General features: G+C 39.5%; 1 protein-coding gene across 7 annotated transcripts in view; it reads right to left on the reverse strand.

The window, feature by feature from the left end:
• The window catches only part of RUNX1T1 (RUNX1 translocation partner 1), a 110,082-nt gene that overhangs the window by 22,716 nt on the left and 70,082 nt on the right, over nucleotides 1-17,284 (reverse strand). For all 7 annotated transcript variants that reach the window (XM_021387794.1, XM_021387793.1, XM_021387796.1 and 4 more), the window contains 4 exons: nucleotides 12,283-12,464; nucleotides 5,677-5,927; nucleotides 4,358-4,443; nucleotides 3,558-3,759 (listed from right to left, as the gene is read on the reverse strand). In XM_021387794.1, the coding sequence (XP_021243469.1) occupies nucleotides 3,558-3,759; nucleotides 4,358-4,443; nucleotides 5,677-5,927; nucleotides 12,283-12,464 (721 nt within the window). The remainder of the gene's footprint in view (nucleotides 1-3,557; nucleotides 3,760-4,357; nucleotides 4,444-5,676; nucleotides 5,928-12,282; nucleotides 12,465-17,284) is intronic.

Raw genomic sequence — 17,284 nt, forward strand, 5'->3', positions numbered from 1 at the left:
ATTTTTGACAAATTCATATACTTCTGAGAATTCTAGCTTCCTGGGGCAAATCTTGCAGGTATTGGCACTCTCAAGTCAGAGATTTCATACAAACAAAAAAAACTTTAAGATTTCCATTCTGATAAATTCAACAAAATATTAACACTGCTGCAAACCTTCTGATGTGTGCCTACACCACTTATCTAGAGCCACAGCTGCACTCAGTAAGGTTATAGATCTTGTTCACAACCCACGATGTTGAAGAACCCTCATCTTTAATTTATCCTACTGTGTGTATTTCAGTATACATTGTCTGATAAGTGTAATTATTCACTATTGGGATGAAAGTGATTCAGTCCTGTTGCACTATGCAGTACTGAAATGCTTCAGCAGAAATGGAGGAGTCAGATGATGTATTATTTACTTCATAGACCATCACAGTTCATCAAGTAAATATATATAAAGTATGAGTCATTTTTAGACTTTCATAAACATGTATTATTCAGACTAAAATGAATGGACCTATCTTACTTTCACTACACTATCAGAGAATAATGGCATCTTGTAACCTGTTGTAAGTGGCTAATGTGTACACAGGATTCCATTGCACTAAATCCAATAATCAAATATATCATTTGACTTCTTAATTAAAAATATCAACAGGAAAATACTCATCAGATACTGTGAACCATCAAGCTCAGAATGATGTACAGGGATGTCAAAGTAAAAGGAGCATAAAAAACTCCTTGCAGGAAAAAAAAAAAAAATAATGAAGGTCTGCTGGTTCAAAATGACCAGAATTTTCTTCATGTTCCTTTGGATGCAAATCACCAATTCTAAATTTCAGCTTGGAGAATTTCAGGAAGAGCTACTGGTGAAGACCATGACATAATGCTGATAGCAAGGACTTATCACTCCAATTGATGCTATTTTGATCACACAGAGAAAGAAACAAAGACACAGATACTGTAGTAAAATGGCCCTTTTTTTTCCCCCCTCTTCTTGCTAGTGGAGATGACAAGATGGAATTAAAGGGTGGATTACTTGATTTAAAAAAAAAAAAGTACAAGGGGAAAACACTGACATTTAGAATCCATGCCGCAAAAAGCTATGCTTACATGTTGTGGCACTTTAATTAAAATACTGGAGGAATTTTTCAATCCCTTTCTCTTTGCTGCAAAACTAAAGTAAAATACCCTAAACAAAACAGCACCTCAAAACTCACAGACACCGCTTCAATTTTATTATACTTCTGAATGTTCAGAGTTTTCATTTAGTTAACTAGATTACTAACACATTTGAGGAAAGACAATGATTAAACTTCCAGAAGTATCTTGTGCTTCATATTCCAGATACAAAAGCAAATACTTAGGATTGACATGGATACTACAGCGCTGAAGCGATCTAAGTTACACGTCCACAAGACTAAGAAAGCCATTTTTAATGCTAAATAACTGAAATGTGGCATGTTGAAATTGAAATGGACCTACTCCAATCAGTTAGATCGTATCCATAGTGCTGCAGAGATGTCAGACTCATAAGGCTGTGCCTTATGTCTTTTTAAGCAAACAGACTTAGCTTTTTTCCCAACCAAACATAATGATAAAATAGGGATCTGACCATACTTCTCATCAGCATTTTATCTTTTGTGAGTTTTGTTGTTATGGCTATCTTTCTTGCACTGTAAATCTATGAAGTTCTGGTGAATGTACTGAGTTCGTTTAATGGTGGAAATCACAAGAATGCAGCTTCCTTCCACTTCTTTTACATACAAACTATACTTACAAGCATCGTGGCCTAGCTCTTTTTGCACTGTAGCTTTACTAGGGATGGCTGCCACTGCTTTTAATCCAGGGGTTTCCTTGAGTGTTTTTCCTGAAGCTAGAGATGTGACTGGCATTTCAGATGTCATATTTATGAGCCTTTCTTTACATTACATTTAACGCTATTCGTACAAGCCATTACCTGAACACTTCTTTCTGAGAAGGGCTTCTCTAGGGACTAAGCTTATTAGTGAAGTTGGGAACAGCATTTCCATAACCTCTCCTTTCATTGACTGAAGCTAATTTATAGAGCTATTGGCTCAGATCACTTGACACACACAAAAAAAACGGTCCATTTGTTATCAAGAGACACTAAATATTACTGTAAGAATCCAGAGATTTAGAAAGAGGATGATGGAGAAAGCATTAGATTTGGTTTTCAGTTTCTCTATTAACAATTAAGTCACAGATTTCATAGGTTATTCTTCACGACAAAGGCAAAACATTTAAATGAAATATAGATGCGAAACAGCACGCATTCAATTCTACTAATGACCACATTTTACAATGATTTTAAGTAGATAGTATTTGATATGCGCATTTTTTAAAAGATAAATATTACAAAAACAATCATAGTTTGCTGTTCTCTTTGAAATAACAGAGAACAATAAAAAGTCATCACCAAGATGTGATTCTTTATTTCACTTGTCATAAAAGTGAGGGGATGAGGCAGAAGCCCACCAACACACTAACAAATTACAGAAAACCCACTGAATAAAGGCTTGTGTTTACATAAAGTCAGACTAGGTTTTGGAGGTATTTTGTGTGTATGACTGTTAAGGTCCGCATGGGGTGAGCATCCAGCTGCTTAGTCTGCTTCTTGTAGTTGGGCATTGCACTTGAGCTGAGCTCTGCTGGACTCAAAGCAAGCAGTACTCCACCTAGCTCAGACAGCCCTGCACAGGATGCAGCAGTGAACACAAGCAATTATTTGTGCACGGTTGTGGGCATCACAGATGTTGCTATTTCTTCCTTATATGGAAACCAAGTGCAGCCAAGAAATGCCCTTATCTTTATATATCCCCTTATTTCATTGCATCATAGAATGGCTTGCATTGGAAGGGACCTTAAAGGTCATCTAGTTCCAGCTCTCCTGCTGTGGGCAGGGTTTCTGAAGGCCCCACCCAGTGTGGCCTTGAACACCTCCAGGGATGGGGCATACACAGATTCTCTGGGCAGCCTACACCAAGGCCTTCCTGCCTTCTGAGTAAAGAATTGCCTCCTAACTTCTAAACTAAATCTCCCTTCCTTTAGTTTAAAACCATTCCCCCAATCATTACACTCCCTTATAAGGAGTCCAGTTTCCTTAGCAAAGAAAAATTCTAAGTTAACTCTTTTTATCTCAGAATGTTACAGCCCTTGATTTTAGAGTGCTAACAATCCAGAAGCACCTACAGATTTCCTTAATCAAGGAGGTAAGAGGGAGACAGAGGGACAGGGTTGGTGCACTTCTCAGTGCTGTGCCACCTCCACATGACAGGCTGTCCTTCTGCCCCCCACTCTCAGACATTTCTGAATGGAAAGCAAAGAATCAGGTGTCACCACCAAACCCGAGCCATTTCACACGTAAATGAGGCTATTAGGCCATAGTACTATATATAGATTTAATATATAGTTATGGTGAATTTAGTAGTCATCAGAGAGGAATACTGTATCTCTACCAGGGAAGAATCAGGAGAGCAAATGCAAACTCCATCTGGCATTTAGCTGAGCGGAAATAAGACCAGTAAACAATATTTAATGAGAATACTGTACCTAATGTAACTGGATCTGGATTCACTGGACTCTGCTGTCTGGAATGACTGCTGCTGCTGTTACCACCTTTTTTTAAATCTTCTGCATCACTGTACCGCCGTATCCAGTAGTTAAGCTCCTCGCGGTCTGCTTCTTGACATCGCCGAAGTACAGTGAGAGATCGCCTAGTTTTTTCCACCATGTCCATTATACAGTTTAACAGCTAGTCACAGCATAGAGTGGAGCAGAGAAATAATAAAAAAAAAGAATATTTTATTATATTTTATTAATTAATTGGCATTAAAATAAATACTTATATGCTTAGTGCTTGGGCTTTAAGAATGAAGATGTCTATCTCTGTTTTTCTAAACATGTTTGGAAAAATCTAGTCTTAAGAATAATGATTCCTTCTTTAACTCATTATCTTAAACTGTACAGATATAGATTTCTGAAAGAAAGGGACAAGAAGAAGTAAACTGAAAGGACTGTAGTACCATCACTGCTATCACATGGCACCGCAAAGGCCTGGAGATCTGGCCCAGAACTAATGTCTACAAATGTTTTAAGAGCTAACAATCTCCCATTAACCAGATCTAAGGCTGACAGTCATGTGTCTCATACTCAGTGCCTACAGAGCAGAGTCCTTTCCCCATTTATCAGTCTGTAATAATTAGCATACACATTTGAACAACAAGGCCTAATATGAGCTACTGAACAGGGAACGTCAAGCCCCCAGATTTAATCAACAGTACCTTCAAAACAAATCCCTATCTTACAGGGCTCCTTTTAGACAATTCTACATAAGCGCATTTAGCCCTTACATGGTCAAGGTGTTTCCACTCTTCTGCCCATTCTCTGTCTGTTAGTCTGTGATCAATCATTTCTTCTTGACGTGTGCCATGCAACCCTGCCAAAAAGGAGCAAATCATGTTTACAGTGTTGGGAGTCCTCTAGGGGGAAAGAAAAAAAGAAAGAAGAGCCCATTGAATATATGTGGCCATATACATATCATATATCAGCTGGTCTAGTATGAGGAATACCACCACAAAAATAAATGGATGCTTAAAAATTATGTTAAAAGTTGTCATTAGACTTTTCCTCAGACCAGATGCTACTGTTTTACTCAATGTACTATCTACTATTCTGCAAGTTCTGCAAGCTGTAAGACAACCTCTCAAATATAGCCATAACTCTTTCCAAAATATACAATAATATATAATGCAATATATCATTTTTCATTTGCACTTCTTGAAGAAGTCAGAAAGACGATTATTTGGTAACTCTATCAAATATTACCTGTACTTCAAAAGTTGAAAAAATATTAGTGTAAACTTAATGTTATTTCACTAAATGCAGTAATTGCTACCATATCAACAGAGCATCATTAAGGGTTCAACCCTTCACAGATGTTTTAAACAACATGTGGTTAAAATGCAGCACATAAAACACAGCAGCTGACAACATGGCAGAACCAAGTCAGTATTTATTATCAACACTCAGAGGAACTGGCACTTGCTTCTTGTTTAGCCTCCTCTGTACAGATGCTGAATATTTGTAAACGTTCCTCTTTTATTGAAGATTTATTTAAAAGAAGCCAAGAATAGTATGTGCAGATGTGAAGCAAGCCAGGCAAACCCAAGAGCATCATCCACCCCTGTAACCCAATGCATGCTGCAGAGAGTTCTGTGTAGGGTGTGATGCTTCTCTTGTACACATCCTTTACAGACATCCCCACACTGCAGTGCACACTTTAACTTTCCTCTGGTCTAAGCTGAAAGTAAGCAATATCAATTTGTTTTACTGTCCCAAATGTGACATCAGAAGAAAATCAAGATGATCCACCTATCCTTGCCTGACAGACACCTCAGTGTCCATGTTTTCTATGCAGCTGTAAAAGCAAGGGTTCCTCCTTCTAATACTCTGGCTTGAGAGTGTAGTAAATGCAAAATTCAGTCCATTTTTACAAATATAAATCTACAATAAGACCAAGAAGAGCAGCTAGATTGATAAACAGCAAAAAAGGCTACATCTGAAGGACAGGTATAACTTATGGGGGGGGGGGGAACCTGTTCAAAACTCAGAATTATTACACAGGAAAAAGAAACCTCAAAAAGCAATGCAGAAAATCAACATGCCTTACCCATAGGTCTGTTTCTGTCCCTGAGGTCCCTGTGGTTGGGGTGTCTGTATGAGTCCCTGTAGTGGTGGGCAATGGCCATATCATCCAAACGATAATGCTGAGGTGGAGGTGGGGTGGGATGAGGCAGACCATTGGGCTGATAAGATAAGCCATTATTTGGACTGTACCGCTGGCCTGGGCTAATAGTGCAGGGCCGCTTGCTTGGATGCTCTGAGTGCAAAGGCTCTCTGTCAAAGCCGTTTTCTTTGGTTCTGAAAAATAAAAGAAAGGAACTTTAATTCATTTTGTGCACAGAGCTGTTCAGGAACACTCATGCCCACCTACACGGGGAGCTTTAGGATCTTTGCTCCAACTAAGTGGTGCAGAACATTTTATAACACTGCTTTATTCAAAACATACGGTGGACACATTCACCTAGTCTAACCATCCCCATAAACTCAAGAATTACTAGCAGTCACCCTTCTAATGGGATAGCTCTAAGAGTTGGGCTGGAGAGAGCAGCATTCACCAGAATCACCTGATGACTTGATGTTTACTCACATAACTGTAGAACTAAAGCAGTCAACCGATACATGAAGCCAGAGGCCAAGCAAGGATCACAATATATTTTTAATGACTCTTGGCATGATGGAACCTATTTGCAATAACTTTCAATAGGTAGTGATGTTTTTGACATCTATCCAAGACAATTTTTTTAATTTAGTTGCCAGTGTGCATCTTCTCTGCATGTATCTACTCAAACTCAACATCCAGATTTTTCAATTGCAATGTTACTATGCAAGCAAAATATGGATACTTCCATATGTACAAGCCAAGCTATTTCTTTGTCCTGAGTTCTCTATACTAGGGTTAGAATGGTCTCTAATAAAGATGGGGAAAGAAATCAGAAAATGTAAATAAACTTCACTGATGTTCTTGGATAGCTCAGTGTAGGAAAAGCAAATCAGAAAACTGTGGCAAGGAGGAAAACAATCAAAGGAAATCCAAGTTTGATTTCCTGCACTCCAGTGGATGGCAAAACTATGTATTATTATACAAATGTTTGTAGTTGGTCCTTACTCTGCAGATACTTCTGTGTGTTTTTTAGGAATACTCTATATTTTATTAACTGGAATGCACTTCTTTAGCTAGGACAAAACATCAGCATATTGATAATGCTTTGTTGGGGAAAATACTTATTTTGCTTGTGTTATGGAAGATATTAACATCGTCTTGCTAACCCTTCATATTAATAAAATTAAAATCCCGATAACTATAAATGGCTTACAAGAAGCACAGCTCTGGGTGCTGTGACTATCCTTTTCCTTGTTGAGATGCACAGGAGTTTCTTCAAACAAAAAGATTTTTAGCAGTTATTGAAGCTGGTCCTTATGCTGAGGTATCTTCCACATGAATTCACTGTTAGAGATGCTGAGGTTTCAGCCACCACATAATCACTTTCTAAGGCTCAAAACAATCATAATACTTTCATTTTCTTCTCAGTCAAAATTAGAGATACTCTAACGTTGTGTTGTTTTGGTTTTTTTGTTTTTTGCTGTTTTTTTTTTTTTTTTTTTTTTTAAAATTTTTTTTTTTTTTTTTTTTTTTTTTTTTTTTTTTTTTTTTTTTTTGCTTAAAAATGTCCTATATTTACTTCGTAGGCAGCTGTCATAAATGTAGAACCATTACATGACATGCTCATGTGCCATACAATCTCTTCTAGCAACCACAGAGGACGACTAATTAGCAAAAAGTCTTTTCTAGTTAATGAATTTAAAATGATGTTATTTATATCTACGTATTCATTCACCAAAATAAAAACTCATATTGGTCCAAGTTCCTTTGCTTTACTGTAGTAGCATGTAAACTTCTAAAGTTGTAAACAAAATATAGTGAACACTTTGTTCATGACATGTCATGAACAAATTACTAAAATGTGTTGTCTCCTCAGGTGTCAGTTTTTCTCTCTTGCAGTGACTGATGGTTCCCAGTGTTATTACAGAAACAGATTGATCTTTTTAATGAGCTAGTTTAATAGACTCCAAAATCTCACCGTGGCTGCTCATCCGTGTCAGACCATATGCACCAAGAAAACATTCAGTAAAACACGAAGCTCTGCTGTCAGATTGCTCTATAAAACCTCACATACAGTAGCTTTGGATAGGCAGATAAATAACTAGAACTAGAAAATGCATATGCCAAAAAGACTCTGAAATTATAAGCAGTGAGAATTACTGTATGAAGATACATTTTCCTTAACAAAAAATCATGAGGTGCATGTGTTTATCTGCAGCACACTCACTCCACTTCCTTCACTTAATCCTTTACTGTATTTTTATGTATATTGGAGTCAACAGTACGTAGCTATTTGTGCCTGAAAGAATAATGTAAATACGGAAGGATGTGTTTGTATATTTCTAATATACACGTGTGTGTCTAATCTATATATATCATTATGTAATACACACACATCTATATATGGTATATATGATAAATGGTGATGTATGATGATATAAAATGGGATATATATCCAAGTGAAAAAAATACCACAATATACTCTAGTGACAGACACATCTCCAAACAAAATTGTTCCAACTACACTTAGTTCTCCTTGAAAGATACTGCCTTTTAGGCACTTTTTGCCACATATTTTAGCAACAGAGTCATAGAAATCCTTCCTCTAAAAAGATGCCTAATATCATCCATCACATTTTTATTAGTATATTTGAAATGTCTTAGACATCTAAACAAAAGTTATATGCTTCCTCCTGCTGCTCTGTAAACAATTAAAATAATTAATACCTTAATAAGTATCAAGCTAGTCAAGTATTTGGTTACTATGCTCAGTCTAGGCATGCTCTCACTCTAAGGACAGTTTTTTTGTAGCTTATTTAAGTATATTACCCTAATTAAATGTATGCAAACACCCACTGAGTAAATTTCAGAATCTTTCCAGCAGGATCCTGTTCATTTCATTAAATCTGTAGTTGTTTCTGCATTGTTTCAATCACAGCCAACAGTGATCCACGAACAATTAACCAGCGATGGGGTTGTTTGATTCTGCAGACAGACAAACAAAAAACACAACTATCCTTGAGCTCAAGGGACTGTTCTAACAGGTGAAGTGGGCAGTTTTTCCAGGTCTTTTAAGATGATAAACAAAGAATCTGAGGATCAGAAAAAAAAAATTTAAAAAAGGCTGCATGTCTCTGAAATGCCCCTGGCCCCAGAATTAAGGTGTCTAATTCAAAGTGAGCATTCTCAGAAGCTGCCAGCTAACAGCTTCAGCTGCTCACACTGAGCAGCACAGAGCATAAGTCCTGCCACCCAATGTGCTCCTGTGTGTGCAGCTTCCCTAAACTTACTCTCCACATTTCTTTCCCAGCTTGCCATAAAAGCTGTGCTATAACACTGAGAGGAATTGGAGACTCCCTGAGCTGGAAGGAGCTGGAGAGAATCCTCAACTGTAAATGCAACAGCATCACGAACAGAGGGTTTCAAAGCACCTGTGTATATTAACATAGAAACAAAATCTATAAAACAGACTGAAATACCCCTAGGTCTAGCTCAGAGTTTTTCAATTAAAAGCCTTTAAAATCCAATATTCTCCTGATCTGTTGATCCCCCTGTGAGCAACTCCTCAAGCCCTTTCTACTCTAAGACTCATAGGGGTCCTTTCATTGCAAAGCTCTCAGACTGGTCTTCATCTCCACCATCCATCTCTCCCATGCACTTACTACAAAACCACTGAAATTCATCACATCAAACTGAATGTTAGTGGAAAAACAAAGAAAATACTGTATTGCTCATTTTCTCTTTATGATGATATGGGAGAAGCAACTAATACTGCTATTAACAGCAAAAAAGTAAGCTAATGCTATCAGAGAGGTGCGTCTGTCATGGGTTTATGATTTTCGGTTATTGGTACTCCACATCATAACATCATGTAGTGAATGTACCTGGTTCTCAGAAGAGAAGGACTACTACATTCCCCATGGCACTTTGCTCCTCTGTTACCATTTTCCAGCCGGAGGGAAAAGATAAAAGCTGACAGTATAAAAACTTGCAGATCACGAGACCTCGTCCCTTTTTTCCGCCGTCTCTCGTCTTGTCAGCACCTTGCTCTCCAGCCGTCTTATCGTCGGTAGTAGAGTAAGGCCTACCGTGATTTTGGGACATTCTCTGTATTGGATTTATCAGCTTAAATTGTAATTATATTGTATTATAGTGTGTTGTTTTGCATTCCGATATCTTATTTAGTAAATTAGTTTGTTTCTCCTCAGATTGTTGCCGCTGTTTTTTGCTCTCAGGGCCATCTCCTTACCCTTTCCCCTTTTCCCTTTTCCCGGGGCGTGGGCCCGTGGGTCTCCCGTCCCCTTTGTCACGGAATCGGGCCTAACGCCCGTAAACCGTTGACAGAGTCCCTCCCCACCTTCATACTCTGCGAAGCCTCACAGGCTTATCAGATAATTCAGTGTATTTACAGGAGAAACACCATGTCTACTACTAACACTGAACAACATCACGCTGATATTTAAATCAGTCACAGGATCCACAAGATTTTAAGAGGTCTTTTTTCCCTATGCTGTATACATGTTTTGGTACACTACTCTGCAATGACCAAGAGTGTGCAGCAGAACTGCCCCAGGGACCTAAAACTCAGCTTTGGAAATGTTATCTCTTTATGTGGCTCAAAACCTTGCACGGAAAAAGTCTGAAAATTAATTCTCTTTCTTAGATCTAGTTTGCAACTTTGTGTTAACACCAATGGCTGTTTCAGCTCATCTTAGCTGTCAGGAAAAACTAGGAAGGACAGAAAAGGTACTCTCCTGGTTTCTTTATTTTCATGCTAGTCCATGGGGATTTCCCAGAGACATCATCAAAAGCATATCAGTTTCAAATGTTTTCACATTTTTTTCTACTTAATGGCTGTTACTTTAAATCTTACTGTCACTTATGCTTTATATTTTACTACTCAGTATTTTCAAGATCTAGCCTCATGAATATCTCATTCCTGCACACTCCAATATTTGATGTTAAATTTTTTCTCTACTAGTCTCAGAAGCCTTCAGTCTTTACTTATACAGTTTATAGAATCATAACAATATTCTGAGTTGGACGGGACCTATGAGGATCATTGAATCCAGCTCCTGGCTCCACACAGCACCACTCAAAATTCAAACCCAATGTCAAAGAGTGCTGTCCAAATGCTCCCTGAACTCTGGCAGCTCTGGGCTGTGCCTCTACCCTGGGCAGCCTGTTCCATGCCCACCGCCCTCTGGTGCAGAACCTTTTCCTGATATCCAACCTGATATCCAAATTTGTGCTATCACAGCCTGTTCCCATCAAAAAGAGAAACCTCCGTAGAACTGCAATCCTTCCTGAGTTTGTAGACCTTCACCTTAATTCCTTTAAATGGTAACTAGGATGCCTGCAATACCCTGTGCATGCAGGTAGCTGGACTGGGCAGAACAGTATTCTAAAAGCTTTCTATATTTCTATATAAAGGTCCGTGGCAAACAAAACTAAGAATAAATTCAATATTTGGTCTTCCAAAGGTAAAATTTATACGTTAAGTGGATTTCTAACACTAGCACAAGAAGACAGTTGACAAGAAATGACCACAATTGTCTTTTTCTTGTAATTCTAAACAAAGAACTTTATTCAAATAAGAAAATGAGAAAATTGTTCAATTTCCCTAAAGCTACTGTACACACAGGCACTTGCTCTATTTCTGCACAGATTTTTACAGCTCAACAAGACAACAGATTTCAGTGAACATTTCTCCTGTTTGGAGCAAATGTTAAGCACATCCTTATGCTGTCCATAAAACATGGCACAGCAGAAAGACTCAAAACCCTGACTGCATTCTGGAGCATGCCAGTATCAGTGGCTAGCTATCTTCACCATATTTTCTATTTGTCCAACAGGTTACTTAATATAAAGAACTTATGTATGAAGCTGGAGTTATTTACTTCATGCTTCTCAGAAAAACTATACAGCAAATGGTTAGTAAGGCACTGACTGGTCACTCTTACTTCTATGTAGGTATGGCCATGTTGTGTCCTCAGGTGATTTTATCGCATGAGCCATATATGTGTGCATATATATAAATGTACACAAAGGCAATGTGGTTGCTGCACAACTGTCATGAAGGATAGACGCTCACCCAGAACAGAGAATCCCAGGATGGCTGAGGCTGGCAGGGCCCTCTGGGTCCCTCAGGACCACTCAAAGAATCACAGAATCATAGAATGGCCTGGTTTGAAAAGGACCTCAAAGATCATCGAGTTTCAATCCCCCTGCTGAGTGCAGGGTTGCCAACCACTAAACCAGTACTAAACCACTCCTGCTCCAGCAGGGACACCCAGAGCAGGGGGCCCCAGCCCATGGCCAGGCGGCTTTTGAAGGTCTCCAAGGAGGAGACCCCACAGCCTCTGGGCAACCTGTGCCAGTGCTCTGGCACCACACAGCACAGCAGTGCTGCCTGGTGCTCAGAGGGAGCCCCTGCACTCCAGTTTGTGCTCATCGCCTCTTGCCCTGGACTTCCCAGCCAAGCTCCCCCCAGGCACCCACCCGTTGCTGGCAAGGCCCAGCATGCTGCACCCACCAGACAGTCATTCTCACCTGTCTGGAGTTCGCCTCTTCCCGTTTTCGTTCACATCGAGAAGCAGCTCTGAGGAGTCAACAGGTGAGGTGGTGCTGGCATCCAGAAGCAGCTGTTCGTGCTGGGCGAGGTACTGGGCTGGGTTCTGCTTGGCTAGCCTTGCACAGTGCAGCAGCTCCCGCTGCAGCAGGGGCAGATTGGCCTGCAAGGACATAGCACACGTCAAGGCAATGGCTGGGTAGTTCACACACAGTTTCAACAAGGACAAATTAAAAAACCTATTAATGGGAGACATGCTCTGGGATGAATCTGTTGCATGAATCCTGAATTAGGTTTGAAATGGTTAGCTGCCTGAAATCAGACCGCTTTGCTTCAGGTCAGGTTGCAGCTGTACCAAGTGTGCACGAAAGAAGGCGAACTCACTCACAAAAAAACAAAACAAAACTGCAAATGCCGTGAGAAAACCAGGTCTGGGTTCTACACATTTAAAACAGGAAAAAACATTGCCCTGGCTGGCTTCATCTTCTTCCTTGCTATCCAGAACCTAAGCTCCTGTGGAGCAGCATTTTCTGCTTGGTTTTGTTTGTTTGTTCTTCCATTGACAAACCTTCTTTGCTGTCCATTACCCACTCAGACTGCAGTTAGCACTTAGAAATCTTTAGAAACCACAGGATCCATGGCTCTGTAAGCTGCATCTCTAAGCTGCCTCTATCACTGTCCTTCAGGAATACGATTGCCCTCAGCTTTCCCCATCACACTCACAGTCATACATTAAGATAAAGACCACAGTAAAATCTCATTTTCCAGAGCTCCAACTAATCACCTGGAGGGCCACATCTCCGCTCCATGTCACATGTAGCCTGAAGTAATTTTTAACTCTTCTCTTGGGACCTCACTAGGAGTTGTGTCACAAGCTGGAGAGTACCAGTACTCAAGAGTATTGAAAAAAGTTATTCATCCCCAGGTGGCAGGTTTTCCATATTGAGACATACATCTCATCAGATCTGAGACTGGAGTAGAACTGTATGTCCTTTCCCTTGGAGAAGACAGTTACACATCTTGGGAAGCTTCTTCCTCTCCTTTCAGCACATGCATATATCAATACTGAGACAACTCAGCCATTTCTTACCTACTTATTTGTGCTGAAAAGTGGTGTGCCCTGACCTCCCTTCTTCCATGCGCAGTGCACAGTGAATGTTGCCTGGGGCTTTTCAAGTATTAGACTATGTTTCATGGCCTTTAGTAACTAGATGGAAGACAAAGAACTCTCATGGCTCCCTTTGATTTTAAAGAAACTCCTTCAAGAATTAAAAAAAAATCTTTTTTTTCTTTTAACAGGAAAATAGTTCTTAAGGCAAAAGATTCTGAAACTAACGTGCAGGGAATCAAGCAAAAAAGAAGAAAGGGAAGATGTCCTCAAAAAGTTTTGAGCACAGGGGCTTGGGAGATTACTATGCTAGTACTGGAACGATGGCAGATGGCACCTGTTGTTGTACCATAAGAGAAGATTCCCTGTGCAACAGAAGTGCCAGAATGGGGTTAATAAGTATGAAGCTTTTCAACAGGATAAAAAAGTAATACTAGCAACTGCTATCACTTACTCATCTTAGGATATGAAGACAGTTCTAGAACATGAGGTCTTGTCAGACCTCCACAGAACACAAATGTTTTGTGAAACCATGAAAGAAATATCTTCTTACTATCTCTCACATGGTTTTGTCTAGGGGTGCCCCATAACAGGGAGAGGTAATAAATGCTTTGTGAGCATGCCTTTTCACTTGTTTTCATTTACTTAATTTTTTTTCTTGTAAGTTTACACAACTGAAGGTCAAGGCACCAAACTCTTTATACTGCCTCACGTGGCAGAGATTTTTTGCAGAATTTTACATACATTTACAAAAAATAAAAAAGAGAGAGAGAGAGAGAAAATAGTCAAACTCAGGATTTCAATATTGGTGCATACGTAGAAAATGAAAACACCTCATCATCACAGCATTGCTATGAGGCAGAAACATAAAATCTCCACCTTGCAGCTGAAAAATTAAGGAAAACAACACTTTTATGTTTCGCTATCACAAACAATAGGGACCTACACTTTTGGGGTTTAGTGGGCATGGTAGTGATGGGTTGGTGGTTGGACTAGATGACCTCAGAGGTCTTTTCCAACCTTAATGATTCCATATGTATGATTCCATGTATGATGTATGATTCCATACTCATACGTGGGTGTTTCAGTCAACCAAATTTTGAGCTGGCTAGCAAAACCCTTGATCTATTTTAATTCTTTTCCTCCTAAAGAAATGGTTATTCTTCCTCTTTAACCACAGACATGCAGATTTGTAATTACATTGATCTTTTACTCTAAATGCACTGAACATTTTTTACGTGCAAAGAACATACATTTTTTAGAAGTTATTATAGGAAACAATTATATGCCTTGCAGTTTAGAAGAAGGTATCTGGGTTTGTAATAGTACCATGTTGCATTTTGATGAAAACTTAAAATATAAGTGAAGAAATGCAGCATTTGAAAACATTTAGTTCAACACAACTGCTTACAGTCTGCTCAAAATGTAAGTATAAAAAAAAGCTTATCAAACCATACAATAAAACATAATTGGTTTATCAGGGAAAATATAATGATAAAATTATAATAATATTATTAATAATAAAAAGAGCACCACCAAAACACAGAAAACTCTGTATGGCTAGGTGAAGTGTATAGCCTGCTACTGCTCACCATGGCTGTGATGCACAAGAGCAGCACTGACATTCTCCATACTGTGAGCAAGAAGAGATAAAGCTCCTAAGGAAACTCAAGTGCACTTATAGATTCTGAAATTCAAATGGCCTTGGACAGAGAGGTTTATGCAGATGCTCAAGCTGACAGCAGAGATAGTTCTGACAAAGCACAGTTGCACATTTCAGCAAACATAGCTGCTGGTGCCTGTAGACAGCCTTGGACACCTCTGTATGTGACACATACAAACCGATTGCAGACCAGAAGCCAGATAGCTATGTTAGAATAGTACTGACTGAAAAGAAAACCACGGTATTACTGGGTTACTGTCCCCTACAGTTTTTCACTTCATTCTCTGGAATATGTTCCTACTCTGTTTTGGACTGAGTTATGTGATGAGTTAAGGCTGCTTGGTCCACTGCTTCTACTCTGGACCCACCTAGGGACATGTGTTAGTGGGCATGGTGGTGATGGGTTGGCGGTTGTACTTGATGATCTTGGAGATCTTTTCCAACCTTAATCATTCTATGATTCTATCTTTTAAGATTTAGATAGTGCCTTAGCCTCCTACGTTAGTCTTAGAGGATTTTTTTTTTTTTTGCCCAGCTGTCAGATCTGTTTTCCACGTTGAAATGAGCTGTTCTAACCTGAAAACAAGCCATTATTTGTGCACCTGCAAAAGAAGCTATCAGCTCTAAAAGGCTGTTTTATCATTTCAGTGCTCATTCCAGGTAATTAGCTAATAATCTACCATTGTTGGTGTTCCTACTTTCTTCAGAATTTTAGCAACAGAAATATTTCAGTATTATAATTTAAATAAAAATGGTTTCATTAGAGTACAGTACACTGAGGCTCTGATGCAAGTTTTTATAAGTGCCAGCTTAAATAAATGATTTACCGTCATAGTTCAGAAAGAAAAGATTTAAATTGGGAAGAATGTTTGTTCAGAGAACACAGCTTAACTCAAAATCATCAAATCACATATTGATATTGATGCTTTGAACAAATATGTACAACACTTATATTGAAAAACAGTGTTGGCAGTACTGAAAATGCACCACTTAAATTTAATAGACTAAATCTTGCCTGTTGTAAATACAGAAAATGTGTCCAAAATGCTCCTAACCAATGAAGGTTTCTGCAGGTACATGATCGTCATATCTCCCTCTGAACCAGAGCTGATGGAGAGATAAGCAAATCAATGACTATTTATTATCTGTAATAGATCAGCACTCCCTTGTGTGAGGTACTGTACAAACAGATGGTGAAGGGTAGCTCCTTTCCCAGAATTTTTATTACAGAAGCATGAATATAGGCTGCTTTGCAATTTAATGTTTGGTAGACCTACCAATCTGTTGTGCATCTGCACCAGACAAGGACACAGTGTACAGAAGATTTCAGTGAGGTCTAAGTGGCTTGCACATGGGCTGGGGAACAGATCAGTGGCAAAGCTGGGGACAGAAAATAGGTCAGGCTTCAGGGCCAACTGAGGCACAGGGTATGCTTGCAGGACACACAGTGGCCCTAGCTCTGGACCTGGAAGATAATATTGCCATGTTAACATAGCCCTGAATGCAAACAAACAAGCTGCGATTCTCGTTGCAGTTAAATATGGTCTCAAATTGCTTTTGTCAACAATAACTGAATATATAAAAATCCCATGTATTTGTCAGGTGCTCCAGCAAGAAGTATGAAAAGCCTTCTGCCTGGGCCCTGTTCACGTAGGCAACTTGTTTTGTTCCTGCCAAAGAGTTGGTAGGCAATTTAGCTGTGGGAATATGTGCCCTTAAAAAGGCTGAAGTATTCAACTATTGCCTTCAAGCACGGCGCTGTACATGGGCATGCCTCCTTCACTCCTCGTCAGATGGACTCTTTAGCAGGGTTGGTTCTGATAGGATAAGGGGAAACGTTTTCAGACTAAAAGAGGGGAGATTTAGATTGGATGTAAGGAAGAAGTTTTTTATGATAAGGGTGGTGAGGCACTGGAACAGGTTGCCCACAGAGGTGGTGGAAGCCCTGTCCCTGGAGACTTTCAAGGACAGGCTGGAGGGGGTCCGAGCAGTCTGATCTTGCTGTAGGTGTCCCTGTTCATTGCGAGGGAATTGGACTAGATGACTTTTAAAGGCTCCTCCCAACTCAAATCCATGGCTCATCTGAGTTGCCATCTATCAACGCTTACTAAGCCAAACAAGCTGCAAAATGGCAGAATCAGGCTCATGCAACAACAGCACACTCCCAGCCTTGAGACAATGGCACGCGTAGGGCTCAGAGTCCCTTTAGGAG

This window comes from Numida meleagris, chromosome 2 (genome assembly GCF_002078875.1).
Source record: "Numida meleagris isolate 19003 breed g44 Domestic line chromosome 2, NumMel1.0, whole genome shotgun sequence".
Taxonomy (NCBI): domain Eukaryota; kingdom Metazoa; phylum Chordata; class Aves; order Galliformes; family Numididae; genus Numida; species Numida meleagris.